Below are 27,423 nucleotides of genomic sequence, written 5' to 3'. Positions count from 1 at the left end.
TGGGATAGAGTTCACATTATTTTAATGGTCAATTAAAGTCTTATGGATTTCCCTAACTTTTGCAACAGTTTATAGTAAAAAGTACATTTGATTTCAAAAACTGATATTATATTACCATCTATGATCCTACCATAAAAGTCCTTTATAGGTAATGCTACTTGACTATAAAATTGTTCTTGATTATTGAAGAGCACAACATTCATAAACACTGCATCCCACAGAAGCCAAAGATTTCTAACACTTGCTTGAAATAAACCCACATAACAGAGAGATGCTCTGATTCATGTGGGGCAATAATAAAAAAGACACTGATAAAGTCATTGGGTATTTTGAGAAGACATCTTAAAGCATACACATTATTTTCAAATCTAAGAAAATATATATTACAAATCATAATTTATAAATGAAATCAGAATTATTTGTGAATACCTATAACACAAGCTATTGACCTAAACTCCACGATCAGATTTTAGATTGTAAAAGAATTTACTAACACTTGAAACAAATCATTGTGGAAAGCAGTAGTGGTTGTTTCTTAGGCATCAACCTAAAACCAACTACCTTTGAATTTTATAAGGTTAATAAAGAACCGTATGTAGATTCAGGGCAGAATTTATGAAGTGGTAATGAACATGTTCACATGGCCATTCAGAGACTGTAAAAAAAGGTTAAGTTTGGATGTTAAGTTATTTTGAAAACCACTATGCCCTTTAACACATACCAGAAAAGAGATGAATAGGCAGGTCAGAGGTTGCCTTCTGGAGACCATGAGCCATAGCATAACACTGTAAAAAAGAGACTGGAAATTGATCCATGCACACATATAGACTCACAGAGTGTGTTCACCATATGTTCATGTCAATTATCTTGCAATCCAAAACTAGTTTCTTCAAATACAGTGATAATATATGGCCTACACTAAGGCATCACCCTTAGATGATGAACTAAAATGTTCACACCCATTAATTTATATGGGAGACTTATGAAGCTCTCTTCTACGTACCTACCCTTCTGAAAATCATTCTACCACTAAAGGTAGCCACCCAGTCTCTACTAATGAAGGAAAAAAATCAATGAAGCCTCATGATGAAACCTTTAGGATTCAACAAAGTAGTTACAATAAAAAGTTTTCATATTAGGGGAATTGACTATATTTAAAGAGTTTTGCTACATGTAAGTCTCATCAAAGATTGACGTATTAATGAAATAAAGCAAAAGACTATCAATAGATGGTTTGAAATTACCAAAGAAAATTGAGAAAGAAACTAAAAATAATATCTCAATTTTATGAAACAAAAAACAATTTCAAGTGAATGAAAGTGAGGAAAGATGAAATTCTGCAAGTCATTCTGTAGTTTTTGTTTTTAAATCTATAAAACTTATGATTTAAAATTTAAGTCTATGAAATCTATCCAATGAGCAAAGCAAGGTCGAGGTATAACAGATAATACACTTGATTATTTAAGTGGCATCTAACACCATGATCATATTTTCTTTTATAGCTCTTTTCCAGTGTTATTTTCCCCTCTTTAGTCAATGTTGATATTAGATTTTGCATTAAAATGGAGCATAAAATGAACCATTGCTACTTGTTTTTAGGATCATTTACCACCAAGTGAATTATAAAAGCATTAAAAGTAAGAGAAGTTCTTAAAAACTTAAAAAAAAATAATAACCACACCTTCTACCTGGCCATGAGGTTATGTGAGTTGTATAAATAGGAAATATTACTCTGACTGCCTCTAGTATGTAGGGAGGAGTGGCATATAAAGGACTCTAGATGTCAGAGTCCTTGTCTTGTATCATTTATAACCTTGAATATTTACCTGATACTCAGCTCTTTCATCATAAAATAGAGATCTGAGTTGGATGAACTGCAAGATGCCTTTCTGCTTTGCTAATTTTTATTTTTATGATTGAATTTATCAAAAAACAAATCTTTATGCAATATGTTTTACAAAATGAAAAAAAAAATTACTTATGTTAACCTATTCAAATTCTTAATATTCATTTCCCAGCTGCCCATTGTTTCATCTCTTTTACATAATTTCTTTCGGGATAGTGTCCCTTTTGACATAATGTGATAGCCAGCATTCATATGTATCAAAGTCAATTTTTAATGAATGCCATCTTTGCACAGGAAGTATCCTAAAAACATTAAAGAAATATTTCATCTTCAATAAACTCCAAAAAGAGATTTACTTCATTGTGCAAATGAAGAAATTGAGGTTCAGAAATTAAGCAACCTGCCTAAATTCACACGTATTTGATATGTTAATGCAGTCTGTCTGTTTCCAGACCATGTACCATGAAACCAGTTTACAAGAATGCATATATCCTATGACAGTTGGTACCCTGACTATCCCAGCACAGAAGCCCTGTTGTTTTGGTATGGGCCCTAGCACCATGGAAAAGCATATCTGCCTTTCTGAAATGAACAAAAAAGGAGCATGGCTAAACTTCTCATCACAGCTTGCCCCATTAGATCTCAATGATCAGTAAAGCTTTCCAAATAATCAATTACTGCTGTAATACACTGCTTCAGAAAACAGGTAGAGCAAGTCATATTTACTGATTTTGGGGGGTTGTCTGTAGGAGGTCTATTTGTCGGCTGTAACTTGGAACATCCATGATTCATGATGCTTGATTAACTGTGCCAATCTTTCAAATGTAGACAAATCTCATGGGGACAGACAAGCTGAAGGAACATTGGTTTTAGTGGTTTCTTGAGATTACCCAAGGCATTAAAATGAAATGATGCTTAGCAAACCCAAGCTGCTCCTTTTGCATTAACTATTAGGTTTATTGGCTCTTTAAAGGAATGTATTTGGTGTTTGTTCCAAGTACTTTATCCATGGTCACCGATACCTCTATCACTCTTTTTTAAGATTAAAAAAAAATCTTTCTCTCAATCACATTTCCATTAACTTGCTTCCTGAATTAGAAAATAGAATATTAGATCTGAGTTTGTAACATCAAGATTCTAGTTCAAATTCTACCATTTAGTTAATCATATGGCTAAGTATTACTGTCTCTGGAGTTTATTTTTGAAAAAACTAAGAGAGGGAGGCAGAAAAGAAGAGTGGAAGACAAGAAAGGAGGAATGAAGGCAGGATAAGGAGGAAAAAAATAGAAACACCTTGTTGTTTATCTCCCAGGAATGGTAGGAGAATCAAATGAAATAGATGATACTAACGTACTTTTAAGATCCTCAAATGTGATAAAAATGTTACTACTGGTATTACCATTGTTGGAGGTATTTACCTTCCACTAGGAAATAGCCTTGGTAGCATGTAATAAAATTATATATATATATACGTATATATATACGTATATATGTATATATATACGTATATATACATATATATAGCCATGATGCATGTTGAAAGACCATCTCTAAACCAAACTATTGTGGTTGAGATCTGAGCAACCCTACGATAACAAATTAATTTTCTGTCTCGGCAAAGCACTAAATCAAACTTAGGAAGGGACGTGTATTCTGAACATTTGTATTTTATTTTAATAGTTTTTCGTGCTCTGAGAATGACCTTGGCAATGTCTTCCAAGTGAATCAGAGAAGACAGTTATCCTTCTAGCCTTACTAAACTGTACAATCAGTTCTTTTATTTTTTCCATCACAGAAAGCAAATAGTAGCTATAAAACTATGTTGTAGGGCATCTGCACTTCCCAAGATGAAATCTTATGCTATTTCCAATAAGAAGGGTGTCATTTTCCATATACGAACCTTGGATCTTTATCTGTTGAACATAAAGCTCTGGTTAGTCTCATATATTTAATAGCCCCCCCTAGGTATTATCACACATTTAAGATGAGACACATTTGATTCAGAAAGAAAATTACTTTTAGAAAGAGAGTAGAGCTGTATCTTACTTGCATTTTAACTTCTCAAGAAAATTCTTTTCACAAGTATGAACAAATATTAGCATCTAGAAGTATTAGCATCTAACAATTTCATAGCAGACTCCTGCAGACAGAACACCTTGAGAGGATTATACCCCTAAAGCTCTACAGAATTAGCAAAGTGCTTATTCTGCAAAACAACTGCAAAATATTCCATTAGAAAGAGGAACACTTTCTGATAAACAACACAACTACTGTTTGTCAGCTTTTTTTCTGGCCTAATAAGCAAAGCTGTCTTTTTTTTTTCTTTCATAGTTCTTTCCAACTTTGGTTGCAAATTTAAGAATTTAGAATTTAAAAAAAAACTGGGTTTTTTTTTTACTCAAAGATTTTCAGGAGTTCAGAACTGGAAGGTTATATCAATCTAGTCATTTTTTCATTACCTTCATCCCCACCTGTCCCCACACCACACACAAAAATGTAACTATAGTCCAGAGGGGGGATAAAATGAAATACTTGATATGACACACTAGAGTGTAGGTGAATCGTACTGAGAATTTAGGTCTCCTGAATACTAGCCTAATGCCCTAGGATTCCTTTCTAGCACATAGCTTCTTTGACCATCAAATGACCATGTGCTTTTCAAGATACCATTACCCTTGATATGGTGTCCATTCTGCATAAACTGAAATCATGAATGTGTCAGTGGGCTTGTGGCATCAACCAAACTTAAATTTGTATGTATATAATGTTATTAATAGATATAATTTATTGAGACTTATTATGTGCAAAGAACTTTACTAAGCCTTGTATGTCTATTAAATCATTTAATTTTTAGAATACTCTTTTGAGGCTGATACTATCAATATTCCTATTCTATAGATGAGAAAAGTGATGATTTAAGGAATTAGATTATTTGGACCATATTACATAGCTAATAAGAAAAGCCAAAATTCCACAGCCCAGATCTTCAACTACTATGAAATGCTACCAATGTTTATAAAACTGTCAAAGCAAAACATACTCTTAGAAATTTTCATAAGCAAACCTGCCTTTATAAGTTTTAAGAAAGAAAACTATTTCTTCTTGTAGTTGGAGACATAACTACCAAATGTATTTAGTTGTAATCAAGCAATAAAAAACAGATTGTCTCATTCTGTTCTTTAAATACATTTCAACCAATTTCAAAGACATTCAACATTAACAAAGACTTTCAAGGATTGAGGTTTAAACTTTATTTATCTGGTAGGCTTAGTTCATTGTTGACTTCCTTACTACTCTTACATCTGAAATATTACGGCATATTTATTAGCTGTTAAGTCACAACAATTATACCTCATTTTATGTACAATCTGGTACTCCTGCTTTGTTCTGCTCTTAGGTTTACTTTTTTTAATCCTAGCCATAAATTCTAGTCCACAAACTTCAGAAAGGAATGAGGACTGTCTAAAGATGTCAAGTTGGGAACCATTCCTTAAATGCTGAGTACTCTGTTGTCACCAGCACTGATATGTAGACCCTTAACATAACTGTATGACCACTGTGAGAGCTCTGTACAATGACTTCTAGAACAAATTATGAAAATCAACCAAAATATTCTTGAATAAAAATTGAAGACTGAAGGTAAGCAATGATAAACACTTCTGAACCAAACTATGGTTTTGTTGTGCTATAACTTCTTAAGAGAAAGAAGCACTAATAAAAGGGATTATATGTTATTCTACCACTAGCTTAACTCATTTCTTATGTAATTTCCATGAGTCAGACCTTTTTTAAGCTAGATCTGGCAGTAGTTAAAATAGTCAAAAAAACAGACATGGTCCTGACCTCATGAAGCACAGTCTAATGGGTTATGGGATCATTTCTCAGTAGAGAGAAACTGTTAAGGACTATGAGTAGAAAAGATTTTCTTGATTCTAATTCTTACATTAATCAATATATTAACAAGGAGCATCCATACATTTTTAGGCCATACAAATTCACAATTTACTACAAAGCAAACCTGAACATAAGTTACTATAACTTTTCTTTTTATAAACAATATTAAAAAGCAAATCTAAGAATAATTAATATGAAACAAAAAGCTTCACATTATTTTCTATAATTCTCCCAATTTTAATACAAAGGTTATTTTCCTTTTTTAAAAAAATGTTTATTTATTTTGGGGATCCTGGGTGGCTCAGTCAATTAAGCATCCAACTCTTGATTTCAGTTCAGATCATGATCTCCTGGTTCCTAAGTGTGATCCCTGCACCAGGATCTACACTGATAGTGCTGAGTCTGCTTGGGATTTTCTCTCTCTCTCCCTCTTTCTCTGCCCCTCCCCATTACTTGCTCTCTCACTCTCTCACGCTCCCAAAAATAAATTATTTATATATTTATTAAATAAATTGTTTATTTTTGAGAGCGTGAGAGAGCACACACACAGGGGCCGGGGAGGGGCAGAGAGGGGTGGGGGTGGGATGGAGGTTCTGACAGCAGACAGCCAGATGTGAGGCTTGAACTCATGAAACATGAGATCATGACCTGAGAAGTCTTTCGCTTAACTTGACTGAGCACCCAGGAGCCACAAGATGTTTTCCTTTTTATGCTTTCCATAATCTTAATTAGCAAAAATATACTTCTTCATTAAGTCACATTTTCAATACATTCTTATTTAATTTGAATCATCTCTCATTTAAGTAAAGTTGAAACAGATACATAAGCAAGAACAATAGATATGCAATTTCACATGCTCCATCTTCTATTGGTTTATATCCAGAGTACTTATACTCATACCATACTTATTGTTCTGAAACAGGAGTCATAAAATTTTTTCTGTGATGACCAAAGAGTAAATATTTTGGATTTTGTAGGCCATATTGTCTCTGTTATAACTACTCAACTCTGCATTTAAATGCAAAAGCAGGGGCACCTGGGTGGCTCAGTGGGTTGAGCACACAGACCATGATCTCATTATCATGGGATCAAGCTCTACATCAGGCTCCACGCTGAGTGTGGAGCCTGCTTGGGATTCATTCTCTCTCTCTCTCTCTCTCTCTCTCTCTCTCTCTCTCCCTCTTTCTCTCTCTCTCTCTCTCTCTCTCTTTCTCTCTCTCTCTCAAAATAAACATTAAAAACAAATAAATTGCAACAGCAGGTATAGATAATATCTAACCAAATGGGCATGGGTGCATTCCAATAAAAGTTTATTTATAAAAATAGGCAAGTATAGGCCCTTCCTCTAAAATATCAATAATCTTTTGGCCAAAACTAGCTGAATAAAGATGATCATGATTATCAAAGCATGTCTCACTAAAGTCCAGTTTAAAAAATAAAAATTTTTACAATATATCTTTGAAGATAAATTTGATCATTATCTTTTAGAATGGACAATAAATCTATAGACAATTAAGAATTGGATTCCTTTTAATTGTGCTAGTAAGTTTTCTATTTATATTAGTACTGTACCTGTATTTTTTATGAAAATAAACAAAACCAAAATACATTTGTCAAAAGATCAAACCTTACTTGATACATCAGTCAGAAGCCTAAATTCACTGATGTGTAACACATCAATATTTTAATATTAAAAACATTCATCTAATGTGTACACACACACACACACACACACACACACTTGCAAAACAGCATGGAATTCTACCCTTACTTTAGTTTTCCTATATTTATTTATAAGAAACACATTTTCCTGTCCAAGGATTTATAGTCTTTTCAAACTGATGTATGTGGCATTGCTATTTCATATGATATCCCCATCTACTAATGCAGCTAACTTAAATTTACCAACATCAAATAATTCAACATGAAGGTTAGAGGTTCTTATTTAAACAGAAAAAAAGTTATACTCTATTTTATGTATGTATGTATGTGTGTGTATCTATGTATGTGACAGCCAAATACCATATGCTATTGACAATGCTGGACTAATTTGTAGAAAGTCCTCCTCCATCTGTGCTTTTGCTTTTTCTTAAAGGCACTCTGACTTAACCAATACAAAAGTTACAACTCAACCAAGGAGACACTATAATTCCCTAAAATGTATATGGTATTCTATGTTTTCCCTAAAATTCAACATAGTAATCTCAAACTTCATGCACAACTAAACTATTCTTAGCTGAAGGATTCAACATGAAAACTAAAAACTTCTCAGGAAAGCAGATTGATAAGTCAGTGTATTTAAGATGGTCAAATCACTTATGAACTTAGACTACCATAATGGGAGAGCCTAACCTTTACAGTTTTCAATATTTGGCGATCAAGTATGATTCAAGGTCAATTAGGTTTAGTATTAAATCCAGACAAGTCTTCACTCTGAAAAAGGTATTTGTGGCTATATTCACACACTGTGTCAGTTAACATTGTTTTATTCTCTGGTTGTATCTGCCCTCAACATAAAACATGCCCTCTTCAACTGTCTGTAATTAAATCATCCATACATACATCAAGTAATAGATACCAGAGTTTAAACGTAGCATGTGATGATGATTTGGTTTACAGCAAAAAAAGGTTTCTTATTTTCACAAGGTTTGCAATATGCAAGATAAAAAGGGGATATATTAAAAGGAGACTTTAGCTTTAAATCTAAATTTTATGAACCTCATTGGGGTAAAGGAATGGAAGACTGCATCTTCAATGGTAATTCATGTTGGTTTTATGGGACCAAGTAAGTCAATCCTATGTTGGAGATTGAAATGAAATAAAACAATTATTTTAAATGTTTAAGTTGGTTAGGAATAATAAACTGAAAAAGTGCACAGTATCTATCTATCTATCTATCTATCTATCTATCTATCTATTCAAACAGGTTACCGATACCAAAGGTATTTCATGCATAAATTGCAATGGAAATGGTACTCGGAGTGGTAAAGATAAAAAACACCCTTCTCAGATGGTTATATGGCATTTGTTCTTTTGGCCAAGAATCAAAAATAATAATTGGGGGCGCCTGGGTGGCACAGTTGGTTAAGCGTCCGACTTCAGCCAGGTCACGATCTCACGGTCCGTGAGTTCGAGCCCCGCGTCAGGCTCTGGGCTAATGGCTCGGAGCCTGGAGCCTGTTTCCGATTCTGTGTCTCCCTCTCTCTCTGCCCCTCCCCCGTTCATGCTCTGTCTCTCTCTGTCCCAAAAATAAATAAAAAACGTTGAAAAAAAAAATTTAAAAAAAAAATAATAATAATAATTGGATATAAAAATCCTAATTTCCATAACCATACAAACTGTAAAGTATTTAAGAATTAATTTAGCAAGAATTATGTAAAGCCTATGGGAATAAATTTAACAAGAAATGTGCAAGAGTTCCATGTAGAAAAGTATAATTTTACTGAAGGACACAGCAGACTATGTATAAATGGTGAGACATAGTATGGTTTTCAATACAAGGAGCCACTGCCGTTGAGAACTAAATTTTCTACCAAATTTCCAGCAATTACAACCAAAATGCTGGCACAGCATTTTTTTTTAACTTGCCAAAATATAAAGATTGTATGAAAGTGTAACTATCTCACAATGGTTAAGTATAAATAAATAGAAACATAATGAGGGGAGATTTGCCTTGATATTTAAGGTTAAAATAATTAAAACAATATTATGCTTACACTATACACACACACACACACACACACACACACATATGTAGAGAGGGAGAGAGAGAAAGATGGAGAGAGAGAAATATTAATGAGGCAAATTACAGAGTAAAAACATAGACCTAAGGACAGATGAGATTCCCTATATGATAAAGACAAGATTTCAAATAATAGGGAAAGGATAGACTATTTCATTAAATTTTACTGTGACAAATATCTATCCATTTATCTACCTATCTGTCAAATCTGACAATACATGATTGTTTTACATAGTTTCATTCATGATACTAAAAATCCACAAAATAATCATAATGTCTGTCAAAATAGGATTGATTTAATAAAATCAATGAAATTCTATGCAACCCTTGGATATTATGTTGTAGAAAAATTTTAGATGTCATCAAAAGATGTTCACAAAATATTAAGAGCAAAAATCATAAAACATGATGTCTGATACCATTTGATAATATTTCACATACCTCCCAAGAAGTCTGGAGGCTTACTGATCATTTTGCTAACAGTATTTATATCTGGGTGGTGATATTAATAGGCATCTTCACTTTTAATTATAGTTTATACTGTTACTGATTTTTCTGTAATGGACAGAAATAAGTAATAAAAACAATTCAAGATAAAAACAGAAAATATTTTTTAAATGGAAGAAAATTAAGAAAATCACATAACAGATAAATTTACCCACTTAACAAAATAAATATTACAAAAATTTTTCATTTAATTCCCTTAATTTCCAAATACAGAAACGCTGAACAAGAATTTTGTACAAGGTTTTATCACCAGTGACAAATTCAGGACAAATCCAGAACTCCCAGTCCCTGCTTTTGATATGAAAACTGACTTTTTCACAATAATTATAGAAATAATCTCTAGAAAAATTCAATAACATACTTTTAGCCCAAGGACTGCTACCTTTCAAAAGAAACATAGAGCTTAATAATTATATGTGTGTGTGTATATTATTAGATATATAAAATATACATACCCTAAATTTTATGTTTGATTTTAATCAACCCAATTGTATATTTGATAAAGTAGATAAAAAGAAATTAGAAACATTTTGCTTAAGCCACATATTGTTCTCAACCGTGAAGAACACAACTGTATTCAAACTGAAGTTTTTAGATTGACCTTGAAATACATCACCATTATTATTTCACACAAATGCTAATCATCAGCCTACTGAATATTTTGAGATGCTCTGATACTGAGATAGGTACCACCTCATTAAAATAACAAGTAAGGTATCAAGGGGTGGTATTTTCTTCATTCTGAAAGTCATAAAACTTAATCAAGATCTAATTTTGTTCTTAATTCTCAAGATTACCATATCCTTTGCAGAGCAGATTTTTGTTTCAAGCATGAATTGGATTTATTCCTCAGTGATGAAAGAGGATTTATAATAGCCAGGAAAAAAGTAAATCATAATCTTCAATTTATCCACAAACTCTAATGATGCTGACATAGTGATAATTACTAATTTAACTGACCTCTCAATGAGTTAGATTGCCTACTTCCTTATGTTCTATTTATCTTAGTTTTGTAGGCTTCCCAAAAATCATCTGAGAATCTGGAATGTGGATTGTTAACAATCATCCTGGGAGATTATGATGGAGGCAGGTCCATTCAATTTTTTCAACTTCCTTTTTCTTTCACTTCAGAAAAACACAAAATAAACGGGATAGGGGACAAATCAGGCTCAAATTCCAGTTCCAGGTATACTGTAATTTTTCAAAACTGTTTTCATTGACTTTTTTTTAATTAAAATATGTATTAATTATCAAATGCTTAAAAGTACAGAAAGAATCCACATGCATTTTGATATTGTTGATTCCATATCACGTAATTCAAAAAGACAGTCCCTGATTTTATATATATATTTTTTTTTCATGGTAATCTTTGTTGCATACTTTACATATATAAATATTCATTTATACTAAACAGGACACAATGACTATGTAGGAAAGGCCTTCTGCTATTTCTCAACTATTGAAAACACATTACACACTCTTCAAGAACAGGAATACATATGTCTATCCCTCTTCGCCTCTCCCTCTCTGCATCTCTCTTTGCCCCTCTCTCTCTTTAAAGCTCAAAGACACAGCAGCATTTGATTTAATCAAGTTTTGTTCCTGCTGTATTTGCACTAGGCACTAAAACAACAACAAAATGGGAAACCCAGAGCTCTAGGATTGTGGCTACTTTTTTAATGAGAACATAAACAATTAAGAAGTATTCTGTCCCAATCTGGGAATTTTAACACCAAGACACACCTATAGCATTGCCACTTTGACTAAAGTATCCTAAGTAGAAAAAGTTCCATTAACAACAAATTTCCACCTAAGTGGTGGGGATGATGATCAGAGTCAGTTTGGTAAATTAATGAAATAAAGACATTTTAAAATGTGGCTTTCAAAGCTGGTTCATTAAATAGATAGACAGTAAGAGTTTCCTGGTCTGTTAGAAAATGTATAATTAAGATATGAACATGAAAGCTGATCTTTCTGAATAACCAGAGAATTTTATATACATATATATCTATATATATATATATTTATATATTTTATAATATATATATATATTTGTTAGAAAATATTACTCTGTAGTGTTAAAAAGCAATTGGCAAAATGATTTTATTCAGATTTCTTATAGAACAGAACTTAGCCTCCAACAAGCAGTCTAAAATAAAGCACTGAAAAAAATCTGAAGGAAATGAGGAAACTATGTTTTTCATATGCTCTGTAATTTTACATATCTCTCACGTGTAAATTTGGCAAGTACTTAAAATATTATGACTTTTAGAATAACAAAGTATTCTCTAATGAATTCAGTTAGAAAAATGGTTTGCCACACCGACAAGCTAGTATGATTCAAGTAAACACTTAAAAGCATTCTTCCAACACATAAGCCAGATGCAAATTTACGCAGCCTAGCAGATCAGCCCCACCAAAAGAAAGAGCTGGCTTAACAGTGCTTGAAAGAGGAAAGGTTTACACAACTGACTGATGGGAGAATGCTTCAAGGGGTCTATTAACTCAAACACTCATTTGGAAAAAGAAATAGAAATACGTCTTTACAAAATAAGTCTTTAAGTTTCTTTGTAGGTCAAAGAAAGCAGACAGAAAAAAATATTTAAATTTCATTTTTTGGAGCACAGTATCTGCAACAATGGTAAGTATACAGAAAGGTGATTAGATTTTACAACCTAACAATGGGCACCTATTCACTTATATTTAAAGCTGTTGACAACTCTCCTTCTTATTTATGATATTCCTTAAAATGGCCTATAAATCATTCTTTCAAGATTAATGTTAAAATATTTCCTGAAACATCTACAGTTGATGAAATGTCAACAGCCTCACAAAACAGGACAATTTGTAAAGATGATCTTTGCATGATTATTTAAGAGCTACCTGTCTGATTATACAGTCCCTTGTAAAATCCATTTAAACGGTAGTCCTAAGAAGCAAGAAGATTCAATAATTACTTTAAAACAAATGCTCCCTCCTGGAAGGGAGGAACAGCACACTCTCTAAAATATTACTTGTTCTATGTTGATGCTTTAGAAATTGGAAGGTAGGAATAAATGGGACTGTTTCCACAGAAGAAAGTCACCTTTCACTTATCTATACTCCAAGCCATACTATCCAATATTTCCCCTTAGCAGGATAATAATGAAGAATAAAATGGCCTTTAATTTCCATTATTGTTCACTATATCGCTATTTTCATAGAAAATGCAAAACCCTAAACCAGTGTCAAGATGACCATGAGATGCAAATATAACTTTATATATATTTTATAAAATCCTCTTCTTTTAAGTTTATTTATTTATTTATTTATTTTGAAAGATTGGGGGGGGGGGCAGAGAAAGAGGGAGAAAGAGAATCCCAAGCAGGCTCCATGTTGTCAGCATAAAGCCCAATGTGGGGGTGGGCTTTCATTTCACACAACTGTGAGATCATGACTGGAGCCCAAATCAAGACTTGGATGCTCAACTAACTGAGCCACCCAGGTGCCCCTCAAATCCTCTTTAAACCTCTACTTTGAGTATGTTTGATAGTGAACATTATGTATTAGTTTATAGCTAGATAAATACACATTTATTAAGCAAGTCAAGTAGATTAATTCTCATGATGCAACCATCATTTCTATTTGAAATAAAAAATAAAATAGTTGAGTGAGAAGTGGCTTTTAAAAACTATTTAAGGGGCGCCTGGGTGGCTCAGTCGGTTAAGCGTCTGACTTCAGCTCAGGTCACGATCTCGCGGTCCGCAAGTTCGAGCCCCGCGTCGGGCTCTGGGCTGATGGCTCAGAGCCTGGAGCCTGCTTCCGATTCTGTGTCTCCCTCTCTCTCTGCCCCTCCCCCGTTCATGCTGTGTCTCTCTCTGTCTCAAAAATAAATAAACGTTAAAAAAAAATTTTTTTTAAATAAATAAAATAAAAACTATTTAATTTAATAAACTATGTAAAAGTCTGGAGATAAACATTTTATAAAAATGTTTTTGATGCAATGGTCTTCTACCAATTAGGCACTGAATTATTGATCTTTAGAGGAGCAACCTCAAGGTGTTTGTTTAATCACTGAGGCCTAAAGTTTAAGCACATACTTCAAGAATTATAATTAGGCAGCCATAAATAATTAATAGGGAGCTATTCAGTGCCATTGTCCCTATATGTAACGTGTAATGCTACTATTACTAACCACCAATTACATAGCTACCTTTCTAAACAAGGATAGCAAAATCATATTACCATGAAATGTATATTAAAATATAAGTATTTCTGATATTTTTCAGACATCTTAAAACTAAATAATCAATACAGCTATTATTAATTTTTTCATAGTATCAAACACTGTGCTAGGTCCTCATCCCTCCACCATTTTGCAACCATTGTTCAACCTTTGTTCTTTTTAAATATAGAACTGCGATCATTTTAATGATGTGTCAATAAAATTAGTGTGGAAGTTCCAAATGACATTTTATAAAAATAGAAATCAGATCTGGAAAATGTTTTTCAATGTTCTCATACTTCCTTTATGAAGTGTTTTCTGCCTTTAACTTTGTTCCTTGTGAAGATGCTTAAGGCTCTCTCACAGTGTCAGAGCACCCACCCAAGAAATCCCAAGGTCTCTTCTGCAGAGCCATCAAGATCCTATGCAATTAAGTTTCACTCTACATATTCATACCCTCCATATGCACCCTACCATTCTGATCCACTTACATTAGCTGTGAAATCTTAGAAATTATATAATCTATCCAGTTGTTAGTTTCTGCATTTCTAAAAGAAGATGATAATACTATTATCTAGGTCATTGGATTTCTGTGAGCATTAAGATAGTCATACATACCCTAAATTTATATTTTTGCAATATTACTATTGCTAATATGCAATGGTTTTCTTCATGCTGTCTATACCCTACTGCCCTTTCCCACAGGACTGTTCTAATTTTCCATCTATTCAAATTGCACTGATTCCATTTGTTCAGTTCAACTCTCTTTGCCATGAAGTCTCTTTCTGCAAATCCCACCCACCCTTACTACTTAGATCTTTATATTGTTGTAAAAATCCATATTACAACTAGAGGCCAGTCAGTTGTTGTCAAATTCTTTTATTACTAATTATCCAGCTTCCAACTTCACTATAAAATTCATGTTCCTCTAACAGTGCCTTTCAGATCGTACCTGTGTCAGTCACGTAGAAAACTTAACATGAAGACCCCTGAACGCCATCCTAGACTGAGGAGTCAGACTCTGAATATGGGCCTTAAAAATATGAATATTAACACTAGACTCAGAGATTCTACTGCACAGAAAAATTTGACAATCACTGTAAAACTTGATTCCCAATTTTTTATTTTGACTCTTTTACCTGAGAGACATACCAGTCTCCTCTCCCACCATCTGAAACACTCTTCTCTCCATCAACCCTCACCTCCCTCTTCAGGCAGTAAGATTAATCTTTCTTGACTCTAGAAAGTACCTTAGTCCCATTTCCCATCCTTCCACAATCCAGCTTAACTGGTAGAGTGCTGCTTAAGTTAGCCCTTGATAAACACTTCCTGGTAGCTTGATGTACTGAAGTCCTTCAACTACCCCTTCAACCAATTCTGCCAATCCATGTTTGGCAAGCATCTACTAATTGTCTGGCATCATGCTGGGCACTTTCCATGAATTTGTACACTTCAAAATCTCCAATCTTCCTCTATGGCTTACTTTTGTATCACTTTTCTAAGATACAGGTAGATTCACCTTTAAAACTTCATTAATTGTTGCTATTGTGTTAGGAGAGAAGTTATTTTAGCTTCAATTGCCAAACAATTACTTCTAAGTTAAGACCTCTTGGCAAGTAAGTGGGCAGTAGGGGCCAAATTATAGTGCAAGGAAAATAAGACTTGGCAATAAAAATGCCGATAGAATGTTAACAAAATGAGCACCAGCAAGAGACAATGGGCTAAAGACATTCCTATATTTTTCCATATAAATGGCGGCAGGATAACATAAAGCCATGTCTCTCCTTGCATATATATATATATATATATATATATATATATATATATGCGCACATATATATATATACACACACATATATATACATAATGCAAATGAAATGCACATAAATCTTGTGTTTTAAAAACTCATAACCCCTGCTTCTTGTTCCTCTTTTAACTGTTCCTAAGTATTTTTGTCATCTGAAAAGTGTAAATTGATTTTGGAAAAACTGATTAATATCAGAATAGAAACAGTAAAGAGTGGCTGTGTAAATATGAGTCAACTTGATATATCATTTTTTAAAATTTCAATTTATACGCTACTTAAATCCAGTTCTCTATTTTGTATGTGATTTGTATATTATTGTTAATGGTGCAAAAGTAAAAGTAAATATGGGAGTACCCAGGTGGCTTAGTCAGTTAAGCGTCCAACTTCGGCTCAGGTCATGATCTCATGGTTCATGGGTTCGAGCCCTGCATCAGGCTCTATGCTGACAGCTCAGAGCCTGGAGCCTGCTTTGTATTCTGTGTCTCCTTCTCTCTCTCTGCCTCTCCCCTGCTTGTGCTCTGTCTCTCTCAAAAATAAATAAACATTAAAAGAAAAATTTAAAAGATAAAATAAATAAGTTTATTTTTAAATAATCGATAGCTATAATTATGACTAATAATCTATAAAATATATTTTAAAATTGTTTCTCAAAAAATTCAGAATGAATAAAAAATAAAATGTCAATATATTCATTATATGTTTGTAAGATCGAGCAAAAATACCCACCAGTTTACACTGGTGGTAGTAGAGATGTGTATTTTTTATAAAGAAAGCATAAATCTGTAAAAATATGCATGGTGTATTAAGTGAAAATATAGACTATAAAATTATCTCTACAAAACAAGTGCAATGTGTAAAACATGAATAAGCTAATAGACGAGAGCTAGAAGGTAATACAAATTAAAACACAGTTTTAATAAAATAATAGGGATATGGGTAATTTTTGCTTTTGATATTTGTTGGTATTTTCAAATTGGTTTTGTCACAATGTACCACCAAACATAAATGAAAATGGTGACGAAGCACAAAATCAATGAGAAAATCTCAGTGACAAATCTCTTTTCTCTAGTTGCTTAGAGACAAAACCACAACACCATTCTTTACACCAGTGGCTCTCAACTGGGGACAATCCCCTCACCCCACATGGCACATTTAGCAATTTCTGGAGACACTTTTGGTTTTCACAACAGCACGAGTACTTCTGGCAGCCGAGTGGAGTAGAGGCAAGAAATGCCATGAAATTTCTTACAATGCACATGACCGCCCACTCACAACAAAAAAGTATCTGGTCCAAAGTGACAGCAAGGCTGAAGGTAAGAAACTTTGTTATAGAATGATCATAAAACAAATCGTGCCCTTCGCCAAAGTTAACATATATACACCCTTCCCATATAGTTAGGAAAAACACTTTGATTTACATTCTTAAAAAATTCCCACAACCACTTAATTACTTGGAGGAGCACACTTCCGAAGCACACATGATCCACTAAAACATGAAACTTGAGATACTTCCTTAGCCTGCTGTCTCCTGCAGAGGAAGCCCATTATCACATCTTTATTTCATGCCCATAGTTAAGCAAGAGCATTGTTCAGGGTACCCACAAGGTAACAGCAAAAAAATTGCCCTAAGAGTTAACTAGAAAAAATAGACTTATAAACTGTCAATATCAAGTGTTATAGATGTTTTAAAATAGGTAAGTCTTCTAGAGATGTAATCTTTATAATAAGTCTCATTTATACTACATGGGATGGAGGAAGGAAAGCTCTGGGAAGAAAAGGAAAAGAATTCAACCACCTTTAGGAGAATTATCTGCAGAAGCAATTAACCAGAAATCAGAAAAATGTGTTCTCAATGAAAAAAAAAGTTCAATTGAAAATGAGGTATTTATGATAACAAAAAGGGGGGGAAAGGGTGTGGTGTTTTCACACAGTGTCCACTCACAGCCCATAACCCCTGAGATTATGATTCATAAACATGTAGCAGCCAGTATTTTCTGGCAATTACTGGCCTTAATTGTTATCTGATAGATTCTTCTAGGGCAAAAGAAAATTATTAGACAAGTTAACCAAACAGCACCCATTCATAATGACAGAAATTACAACACATGAAATATTCTGGATCTTATGTAAATTTTCCTTTATTGCATGGTTTAAATCATGCTCAACAGATGTAATTTAAAGTATGTGTTTCTCAAGGATGGGTATCATTTCTTATATTTAATATATACTGAATAAACTACCTACTTGGAATCACTAATAAAATTAAGATTTTTTTTTTAAGGCGAAGAGAGTGAGGAGTATCATCTTATGATTAGTTTCTCTGATCTATCCACTCTTTCAAAAAATAGCAACTACAACAAAACAGGGTTCTCAAGGAATGAAAATGATTTTTTTTAACGAGTCTTTGCTACAACTTAAAACTGCAGCATGGTTAAGATCAAGCAATGTGAAGTCAATCATTTGTTAGCTGTGTGACCTTGAACGAGTCACTTAACCTCTCTTGGCCTCAGGTTCCTCTTTTGTAAGTAGGTTGATGTAGCTACCTCACTGTTTTTATAGGAGCATTGGATGAAATAATGCAAATCAACAGAATACTTACATGAGTTAAGAACTCAATAAGCACTAGCTTTATTCTATTCTATTTGTGTTACATGACGTGGAAAATGTTGGGTAATATACAAGAGAGGGAGAGGGGATGATGGCGCAAAGGAGTAGAAGAAAAAGGAGAGAACATAATAGCTTGCTAAAAGTTGGGTAGGAGAACTTCTAAGCATAATTCACTTAGGCTTAAGCCTGCCTGTAGTCGGAGAGTGTTCATATACACTTCACCATGCTTCATTGCTTCTTGGCTATCCTTCTGTGTGTCCCAGGTAACCTCACTTACTTACCCTTTCTCCACAGAGGCCAATTTTAACCTCCTCTATTCTCAATAGGAAATGTCTCCCATGTTGGAGAGAATACAGAGGTCTTCAATTAAGTGAGCCTTTAGCTTCCTGTCCCACCGCCCCACCCATCTCCTGTGTTGTATCTGCAACCTGCTCCCTTCCAAAGGAAACTTCTCCAAATTATATATCACTCCTTTTAGTAATTGCTCTCTCCCCATTTTACTTCGGATCCAAACTTTTCAAAAGTATAGTTCCCAACTACCAAAGGTCCTCTATATTTACCAGTGAGCTCTTGTTACTACTACACTCAGTAGATGAATCTCACAACTTATTTCAATTGATCATTTTGGCATGTGACACAACTGATAACTTCCTTCTTTTTTAAACTCTCTTGTACCTCCACACTTCCAAAACACTGTTATCTGCAGGTTCTCTTCCTAACTCTCTGATTGTTGCTTAGCTCCTTGTTACTCTTTGTGGACTCCTTTTCAGTGTTCCTCGACTTGTGCTCACCAGATCTCCAACTGTAGCTGTCTTTTCACTTTCCCTTTTTAATTTTGTCCATTCATACTGTTATAAATACTACCTATACAGTGACAATGTAGAAGCTCACCTCTCTAGTCATGACTTTTTTACGTAGCTCTAGACCTGTATTTCCCAATCCCCACTGGGAGATTTCATGTGTGTTGAAAAGTCAACATATCCCAAACTGAGCTCACCATCTGCCCGTATACCTAATCCCTCACTCCCGCCTCCAACTTGGATGCCCCTTTTGTTTCTGAATATTAATAAATAGTACCATCAGAAATTTGGGATTCACCAGGTCCTTCTGCTTCTACCTCATAAATGTGCTGTTTTTCTTTCTTCTATTTTACATCCCTGCCTCAATTCATCAATTCTTCCTGGATTTTTGCAGTGAGTTTTCATCTTATCCCCCAACTTAAGTCTTGCTTAACTCTTCATATTTCAGAAGCATCTTCTTGAAGTGTGAATCTGTTCATGCAATTCTCCTATTCACATCCTTTCATGGATCTCTACAGTCTTTGGAACAAAATTTAACACTTCAAGCTGCAAAAATGGTCTCTATAATTTGATCACCACCTGTGATCTCAATACAAGCTTTTATCACCTCCTTACTCCCACTCCCAATTCCAGTCAAAGTTACTTGCAAACTCCTAACCCCATTTATTTTTCTGTGTCTTTTTCTCCTATGTGCCATTATTTCTACTTGGAACATCTATCCACAATCCTTTAATTTCTAGTTAATTTCTTCACCTATAAATTTCTATGTAATATCTTAGTATTCTGCATTCCCAATATACCCTTTGTATTTCCTCTTTCAAAGCACTTATAATCCTGTATTGTGATTTTTTCTATATTAAACAACGAATGCCTTGAATTTGAGGACTAGGATTCTATGCTCTGTTTCTCCACATATATGGTACGGTGTCTAGTGAATAATAACAAATTGCTGCTATGAAAACAAATAGTTTACCCAATATTTGTGGCATTCACCCAGAGTCTAACATCCAACCAGTCATTGTGTATAGAGCAAAACCACATGGAGTGATATATTATAACTGTCTACATGTAGTTTATAACATGATCAGGAAAACAGAATGAATATGTAACACACACAGCATTTTGAAATGGCAAATAACAAATGAATGGTGAAACCAAGAAGTGACAAAGGAATTCATGGGAAATACAGACCACTAGGTACTCATTTAGCTGCTCATAAAAAAGCTTTAAAGAAAAGATAAGACTATGCTAAGCATAAGTACAGTAAGAGTCTACAGAAGAATTAAGAATAGTGAGCACCTAGATATTAAGTCTCATGAGGTCAGGAAACAAATCAATTTTGTTCATTGCTCTGTCTCTGAGGCCTACAACATGGCTGGATCATAGTAGCTGCTAAATAAGCATTTGTGTTGAATTGAATTTTAAACTGTGCATCTGGTGATGCAAGAAAACATCTGTTTTAAAAAAAAAAGGCAGCAGTTTTCTTCATTTGCCATTCCATAAAAAGGTAATTTGTGTGTGTGTTTACTAGAACTCTTTCCTCAAAAGTGAAATATTGCTTCACTCTTTGGTTGGCAAATGTGTTGTTTCAAGATGGAGAAGAATCTACTTTAAATGAAGAGAAAGCTATTTCAGTCCATAATTCTCAGAGCCAATTTTGGATCTTAAAATGCACTTTTCATCAAAGAACCTTAACAAAAAGATCCCTGCCAATGTAACCAAGACATCTAAAAATATTTCATTCTAGAGCCAAGCTTTCCACTCAGGAGCATTCTAATTGAAATCACATTCTTCCAAAGATCTAGCATTGGGCCAACAGTCACCTGAGTAAGCTACCGTCCTCAACTTCACGAGTAAGAACTCACAACTGTATGACATTTAGGAATTCTGCATTTTCCTTACATTTATGCTAGATTTCCATGTTTTCCTGGAACTTTTTTGTACTCAACAGAGCTACCAAATAAACCAAACCAGAAATACATATAACTTTGAGTTGGAAGTCAAATTAATATGTCCCCTCTCAATTCACACATAAAAAAAAAAGAAAAAAAACAAACTTGAGACCTAGTATATTACCTTTAGGGCAGCAGCTGGAGTGGACACAAATTTTCTTGAATGATAGCCTGTTATTCAGTCTTCTACATAAGCTATGTTCACGGAACATCAACACTTTCACATATTTAGTTTTGTTAATTCTGGTAGTCACCTGAAATAGGTACAATGGGACTATTCCTCCTCTTTAACAGGTGAGGAAATTTAGCCCTGTCCATCTGTGAATTCCCTGAGGATGACTGAGCAGCAGAAGCAGAACTAGTATTCAAGCCTCCTGATTTGGTTCAGATTTTTCGATCATTGTCATTTACCAAGAGTATCACATTGACATGTCTCTTTTCCTTCGGTACAAATGAGTCAGTGACAATCTAAATGGTCTGGAGCCTACCATCCTTCAAAGGAAGATTCGCCATAGTAAAAGAAAGTTACAATTACCAGAGGTTGCAGGTAATAAAAGATAATGAGGCAAAAACATGTATGTTAATCACTTTTGAGGTTTCATTTAAATAATCAACCATTCTTTCAGAACTAAAAATAATCAAGACATATTAACACTTTTAGACCCCTATACTAGAGGTAATATGCCACAAACATCTTTATTTTATTTACACACCAATGATGAAATTTCCCATCTGTTGCTTCAAATCAAATAAGCATACTTAAAAATAACATACATCACAAAATTTTTCTTTGAAGGATTAATTTAAGTCACTATAATGTTAGCTGAAATAAGTGTTAATTTTTCAACAAGTAAAAAATGTGTCTGGACAAGTCCACCTGTGGTAGCAGTAGGCTAAGAAAGGAATCTGGCATGGAATTTTTAACATTTCGTTCTAATCATTAATGCTGCAGTACTGGCCTATTTACAACCTGACATTTGTTTTTGCACTTTCAACATCCCATGATTTTTCATCAACAGTAAACAGCTTTAAGAGATGTCACCCCAACTTAGCTGGGTCTATATTTTGACTAGCAGGTCTTGGCATTGTGTCCAGCTCAGACACCTTTCCAAAATGCTGTATGCAGGTAAAAGGCGAACAAAATTTAAAACACATACATACACACACACACACACACACACACACACACACACACACAGCACAGCACTACTCTAAACAGTTGGGGGATATAATATATCCAAGTTCATAGCTGACCTATCACAGGTGACCTATCATCTCATCATTGTTTGTTTAGAATCTATTTCCTAATTTTCCATAGGACACCATTTTTGTGATGCTCCAAAGAGGAGGGTTGTAAAAAAATAACATAAATCAAAAGGCAAAAGAAAGCAGCCCAATTTAACCACATGCAGGACGCACAGAACCACACCTGATTTCTGTTATCACTTTGTGTCTAGCAACACAATTTAGATTCAAGTCTTTGGGACTTAGGAAGTACCCACATTAGGACCTTTTTAAATTTTTCTAGTAAAACTCAAAATTTAAACTAATGAAAGACCTCTAGAATTCCACAAAGGCGAATATTTGTGCATCTGAGAAATTAGTTTCCCAAGGAAAATGTATTCTCTAGACACACAGGGAATTTTCATAATATGTGGGAAATCTGTGGTTCTGAATCACCCAGTATTGTCTCAGTCTGTGTTTATATCCTATATGAAAAAAAAGCCTTCCCAATAATTAGAATATAAGAAGATACATGGCATTAAAACTTTGTGGAAACTTTATAGAAAGAGTTGAATGTTCCCTGGAGTAGTTATGTTTTATAATGTCATAATGCTAATGACTATCACCTGTCTTTGGACAATGTATAGGGATGAGGTTAGTTATTTGAGTTTTCTCTCTATTTAAACTCTGGGAATATGAAAATCTGCATAATATTAAGAACATATCAACTACTTTTGCTCTCTTGAGTTAATTAGTAAATGTCCTAACTTTCAAGTCCTGATGGCTGGCTGAGAAGTCTTTTACATAAAACTTTACACACTACACCCTTTTCTTTATTAGTGCATTTCATTTCTAGGAAGAACCATGCCACAACAGTCTTCTGAAATGTGCAGTGTGCTTTCAGTATTGAAAGTAACATTACCATCTTACAGTCAAATGTGGCCTTTCTAGACAGACTTTTCCAAAGGAGAAAACTTTAACAACACAGAGTAGAAAAGTCACTGGAGAAAGAAGCAGCCCAAGTATTCTGGGGTATCTAGGACACTTGTCATGGTTTTGTCTGTCTGCAGTGCCCCCACATGGGCAGCAGGGGGCGCTCCTGCATGAAACAAACCCCCCACAAGTGTCCCTGGTCAGGAAGAGAGAGGCTTTTTCTCAGCATTTGCCCCAATTCCAAGGAGGTAGCCACTAAGGAGTGCTGCTGTCCATTAACTGTATAAGCTTAGGACATGCAGTGTACAACATTGAAAAAGTGACTAGATAGGGCACATGGGTCTGAGCCTACCTTCAGAACACAGGGTGGACAATTTTTTAATTTATTTTTGTGGGGAAGAGACATTAAAAGAGCAGGTGAACAATTGTGGGGGGAGGTGACAGCCATCAGCTTGTAAAAAGGCCATCTCTGAAAGCAACAAGTGGACATCTGTATCCCAGGGTCATTTATTTAGTCTATTAGCGACAGTTTAGTTTGTAAGATTATATTCCTTGTGAAATAGCCTCAAAACCGTTCCCTCTTTTCCTGACCCCACTCCAAACTCAGAAAATCACCTGATGAACCTGGTTCCTCAATAAACCTTAGGAAATGTGGCTTCTGCAAGGGATCTTGTGCATGTGGTTGTGTTTTGCACATGAATTATGATGCATTTTACTTGCTCTGTACCAATTCTCAAGTATCCGAACCAGGTTGGAAAAATCATTAGGGACCAAAAAGCAAGGGCTCTGAAACCTCAAACACAGTGGGTTCCAAAGCAAAATGCCCAGCCCTCATCCCCATTTCATATGCTTACTCATGCTTATGCCACCCCCACTGACTGACCCCTTCCTACTTCCTATCCCCAAATGAAGGTCTGCAGAGGTACAACTATAAACCTCAGTACTCACCATATTGACTTCGGAAACCATATCGATGCTAGCAATGTCAATGTTCATTCCCACGGCCACAGGGGGACCTGCGAACCAAGATGGCCAGCCACGTGATTTCTCAGAACTTCATTCATTCTCAGCAAGAGTAGTCCCTGGGCTTGGGTATTCTGCCCCAGATCCCTCCCCCACTGTTCACCCTCATTGCTCCTTTTTAAAAAGAGTGCCAGGCACTCCTCTAGGAAACGCTCTATGGAACACGCACACACGTGCCTTTGTGGAAGAGATTCCAATTCTGTCTACATATGTAGCTGTCTCAGTGTGAGAATACACATAACTCACAGAAGCACAGGAATCAGTCTAGCTCAAGGGAATTTTATATATTGCACTAAAACCCCCTCCTCCTCATTCTTTCCCACTGTCCTTCAGTGAGCAGGTTTAACTCTTTGAGCTTCATAAGAGTCTAAAGCAAAATTAAATGGGCATAACAGTGTATCTAAGGCTGCAGCAAGGGGTCCTTCACCCTTCTCCCACCTACCTCCCCACCTACCTTCTGGCGCTCCCGAACCCCCCCTCCCTCCCACCGCCCTAAGCAGTGGGGCTTCCAGGACTGGAGAATACCCAGACACCAGCCACTTTAAACCATGCCAGAACTCTTCCAAAGTAGGCGGGCACAGGGGATTAATGCCACTTTTCAACCAATTGCCTGCACATTTTATTCTCAAAAATGTTCACGATGGCCTCCAGTAAGCCAGGTTCTCTGGGTACACCATTAACTAAACTTAAGAGGCTGGTATCTCAATGAAGCAAAGACGGTGAAGTAAAGGATTTTAGCAGTGAAGGTGAAGAACAGCAGTCACCTATAAACTCTAAGAGGGTCTCACTGAAAGACCATCTAAGTGCTGGATACTGACAAATAGGCTTAAGTTTGGATCACTTTCTCAATATGGTAACACAGAGACACATCGGATATACCACATGCAGCCAACAATAGGGAGAGGGAAGGCACAGCGCACACAAAGCTCAAAAGACAGCTTAGGCTATAACTAGGCTGTTTCTTATTTCCAAGGCAACCCCATTACCTCCAAAATCTGGTCTCAGACGAATGTCATAGCCTTTCAGGAGTCTATCCACTGTCTCTTTAACCAGCGACATATTACTAGGGTCATTGACACTAAAAAAAAAAAAGAAAAGACAATAAACAGGCATCAATAAGGCAGCAGGCACAGCGTCTTCAGCATCTATCCGATCCTCACTACAGATCCCTGCTCACAGAGGTATGCAGACAGAGCCCTTCAAAGTGAAATGAAAAAGAGAAATGCTGGGCACACTTACCTCTGCGCACAGACAGCGGCGATTATTAAGGGGAATGACCAAATCCCAAAGTAGCCCTTTTTCCGGACTCTCCACATCCCTTTAGTTTTTGATGGGATTGAGGGTTTCACTGAAGAGAGGAGATCCAACTTAGTCTGCCCAGTGCAGTAATTCTAATGTGAGGCGCATGCGCACGGTGTACCAAAACATCAAAGGGGCAGCGGCGGCTGCCTGGGACCGAGCAGATTTTCTTGCTAAGGAAAAAAAAAAAAAAAAAAAAAAAAAAAAATTAAAGGGGAGAAAGAAAAAACATATATGTGTACAACATATACATAGTTGAATATCACCCCACTGGAGGGCCCAGAGTAAAATCTTTGTTTTCCTTCCTTTAAGACAAAAACAACTAGAGCCTCGGGTAAGTTTTGGTAGTTGCGGGAGGCAGTTTTGCACCTCACGGGTTGTGGGTTTTTGGGGCGTGTATGTATGTTTCCTCTTAAATATGCAAAACCAGATTAGGAATTTAAAAGACAGCAGGTGTGGAGTGCTAGTGGAAGACGGGTGCCTGGGAGCCCATTTCTGGTCTCAGCAAGCCTATGAGGCGAGGAGTTTGAACTTTATTTCCTGGAGAATAGCATCCCCTGCGTGGGGCGAGACGTGTGCTGGAGGTGGGGGTTGTGCGGCGGGGGTTGGGGGGGAGGGACGGTGGGTGCAGTAGTCGAAGGGGGAGGGAGGAAAGAAACCAATGGGAGAAGTGCTGAGCAATCCATTGGATTTGGGGCGGGGAGGGGGGTTAGAGAATAAGAAATAGAAAAATAAAAAAGAAAGAAAAAGAAAAGAATAAAATGGTGCCTGGTCTCTTCTAGGAGTCAAGGAGCACGCTTTTCTTCACTACTCACGAGCGATTTCTTTCTCCTTCTCCTCACCCTTTACCCCCTATTCCCAGAGAAGAAAACGTCGGGGTCCCGGTTTCTTGCCGTGTGACGTGCCTGACCCGCTAGTCCGGATTATTTATAGAAAGTGGGGGGGGGGGGGGGCGAGGGGAGCAGAAAGGCAACGTTCTCTCTCCAGGTTTCGGTCTGATTCTGCATTGGGAAATTATTAGTGGGGAGGGTGGGGTTTGGATCAGGGGGTGCTGGGACACGGGGGCGTGGGGAACGCGCGTGGCTAGCACCCGAGCCTGGGTGCAGGGGGCGAGGGGGCTGGGGCGGGGACACGGTGCAGGAAGGGCGGGTGGCCCTGGGGCGGACCCCCACCCGACGCCCCCTCGGAGCACGCGCACAGGCGCGCGCACGTGCAGGCACTCTCCCCACCCGCCCCCCGCCTCTCCTTACCTCGCCTGCTGGCGCTCGCCGCCCACTCCCGCCGCGTGCTGAGCTGTAGCCTCCGGCCTCTCTGCCCTGGGCGGAGAGCCGGGCGTGTGGCGGCCTGGGACACCTGGCTATTCCGGGGATGTGTGTGCCTCGGGACGGGAAAAGCCAGAGCAGTCCCTAGAAGGCAGCAAAATGAGGATGGGGCCCAGGAGCGCCAGGGGGCCCGGTGTTCTCCCCCGGTCTCCGCGCCAACCCTCGTCCTCGCTTCCCTTCCCAGGGCGGGGGGACACTCTCACACCCTGAGGTTGTCTCTTCCCTCCCGCCCGAGGCTTTGCCGGACTCCCCACGGCTGCCGA

General features: G+C 36.3%; 1 protein-coding gene across 5 annotated transcripts in view; it reads right to left on the bottom strand.

Annotated features, from left to right (window-relative positions):
- Nucleotides 1-27,175, bottom strand: part of GABRB2 (gamma-aminobutyric acid type A receptor subunit beta2) — a 233,118-nt gene extending 205,943 nt beyond the window's left edge. For 4 of the 5 annotated variants that reach the window (XM_042907414.1, XM_042907410.1, XM_042907412.1 and 1 more), the window contains exons 1-4: nt 27,089-27,175; nt 25,779-26,011; nt 25,526-25,617; nt 24,465-24,532 (exon numbers count right to left, since the gene is read on the bottom strand). In XM_042907414.1, the coding sequence (XP_042763348.1) occupies nt 24,465-24,532; nt 25,526-25,617; nt 25,779-25,855 (237 nt within the window). In that variant the 5' untranslated portion in view covers nt 25,856-26,011; nt 27,089-27,175. Of the gene's footprint in view, nt 1-24,464; nt 24,533-25,525; nt 25,618-25,778; nt 26,012-26,653; nt 26,714-27,088 lie in introns of those variants that run through there. The other variant, XM_042907411.1, reaches the window with a different exon arrangement.
- Between the last annotated feature and the right edge of the window lie 248 nt (nt 27,176-27,423).

The sequence above is a fragment of the Panthera leo genome, chromosome A1 (genome assembly GCF_018350215.1).
Source record: "Panthera leo isolate Ple1 chromosome A1, P.leo_Ple1_pat1.1, whole genome shotgun sequence".
NCBI classification, from domain to species: Eukaryota; Metazoa; Chordata; class Mammalia; order Carnivora; family Felidae; genus Panthera; species Panthera leo.
The sequence above is the reverse complement of the archived record's forward strand: the minus strand, read 5'-3'. Positions and strand labels throughout refer to the sequence as shown.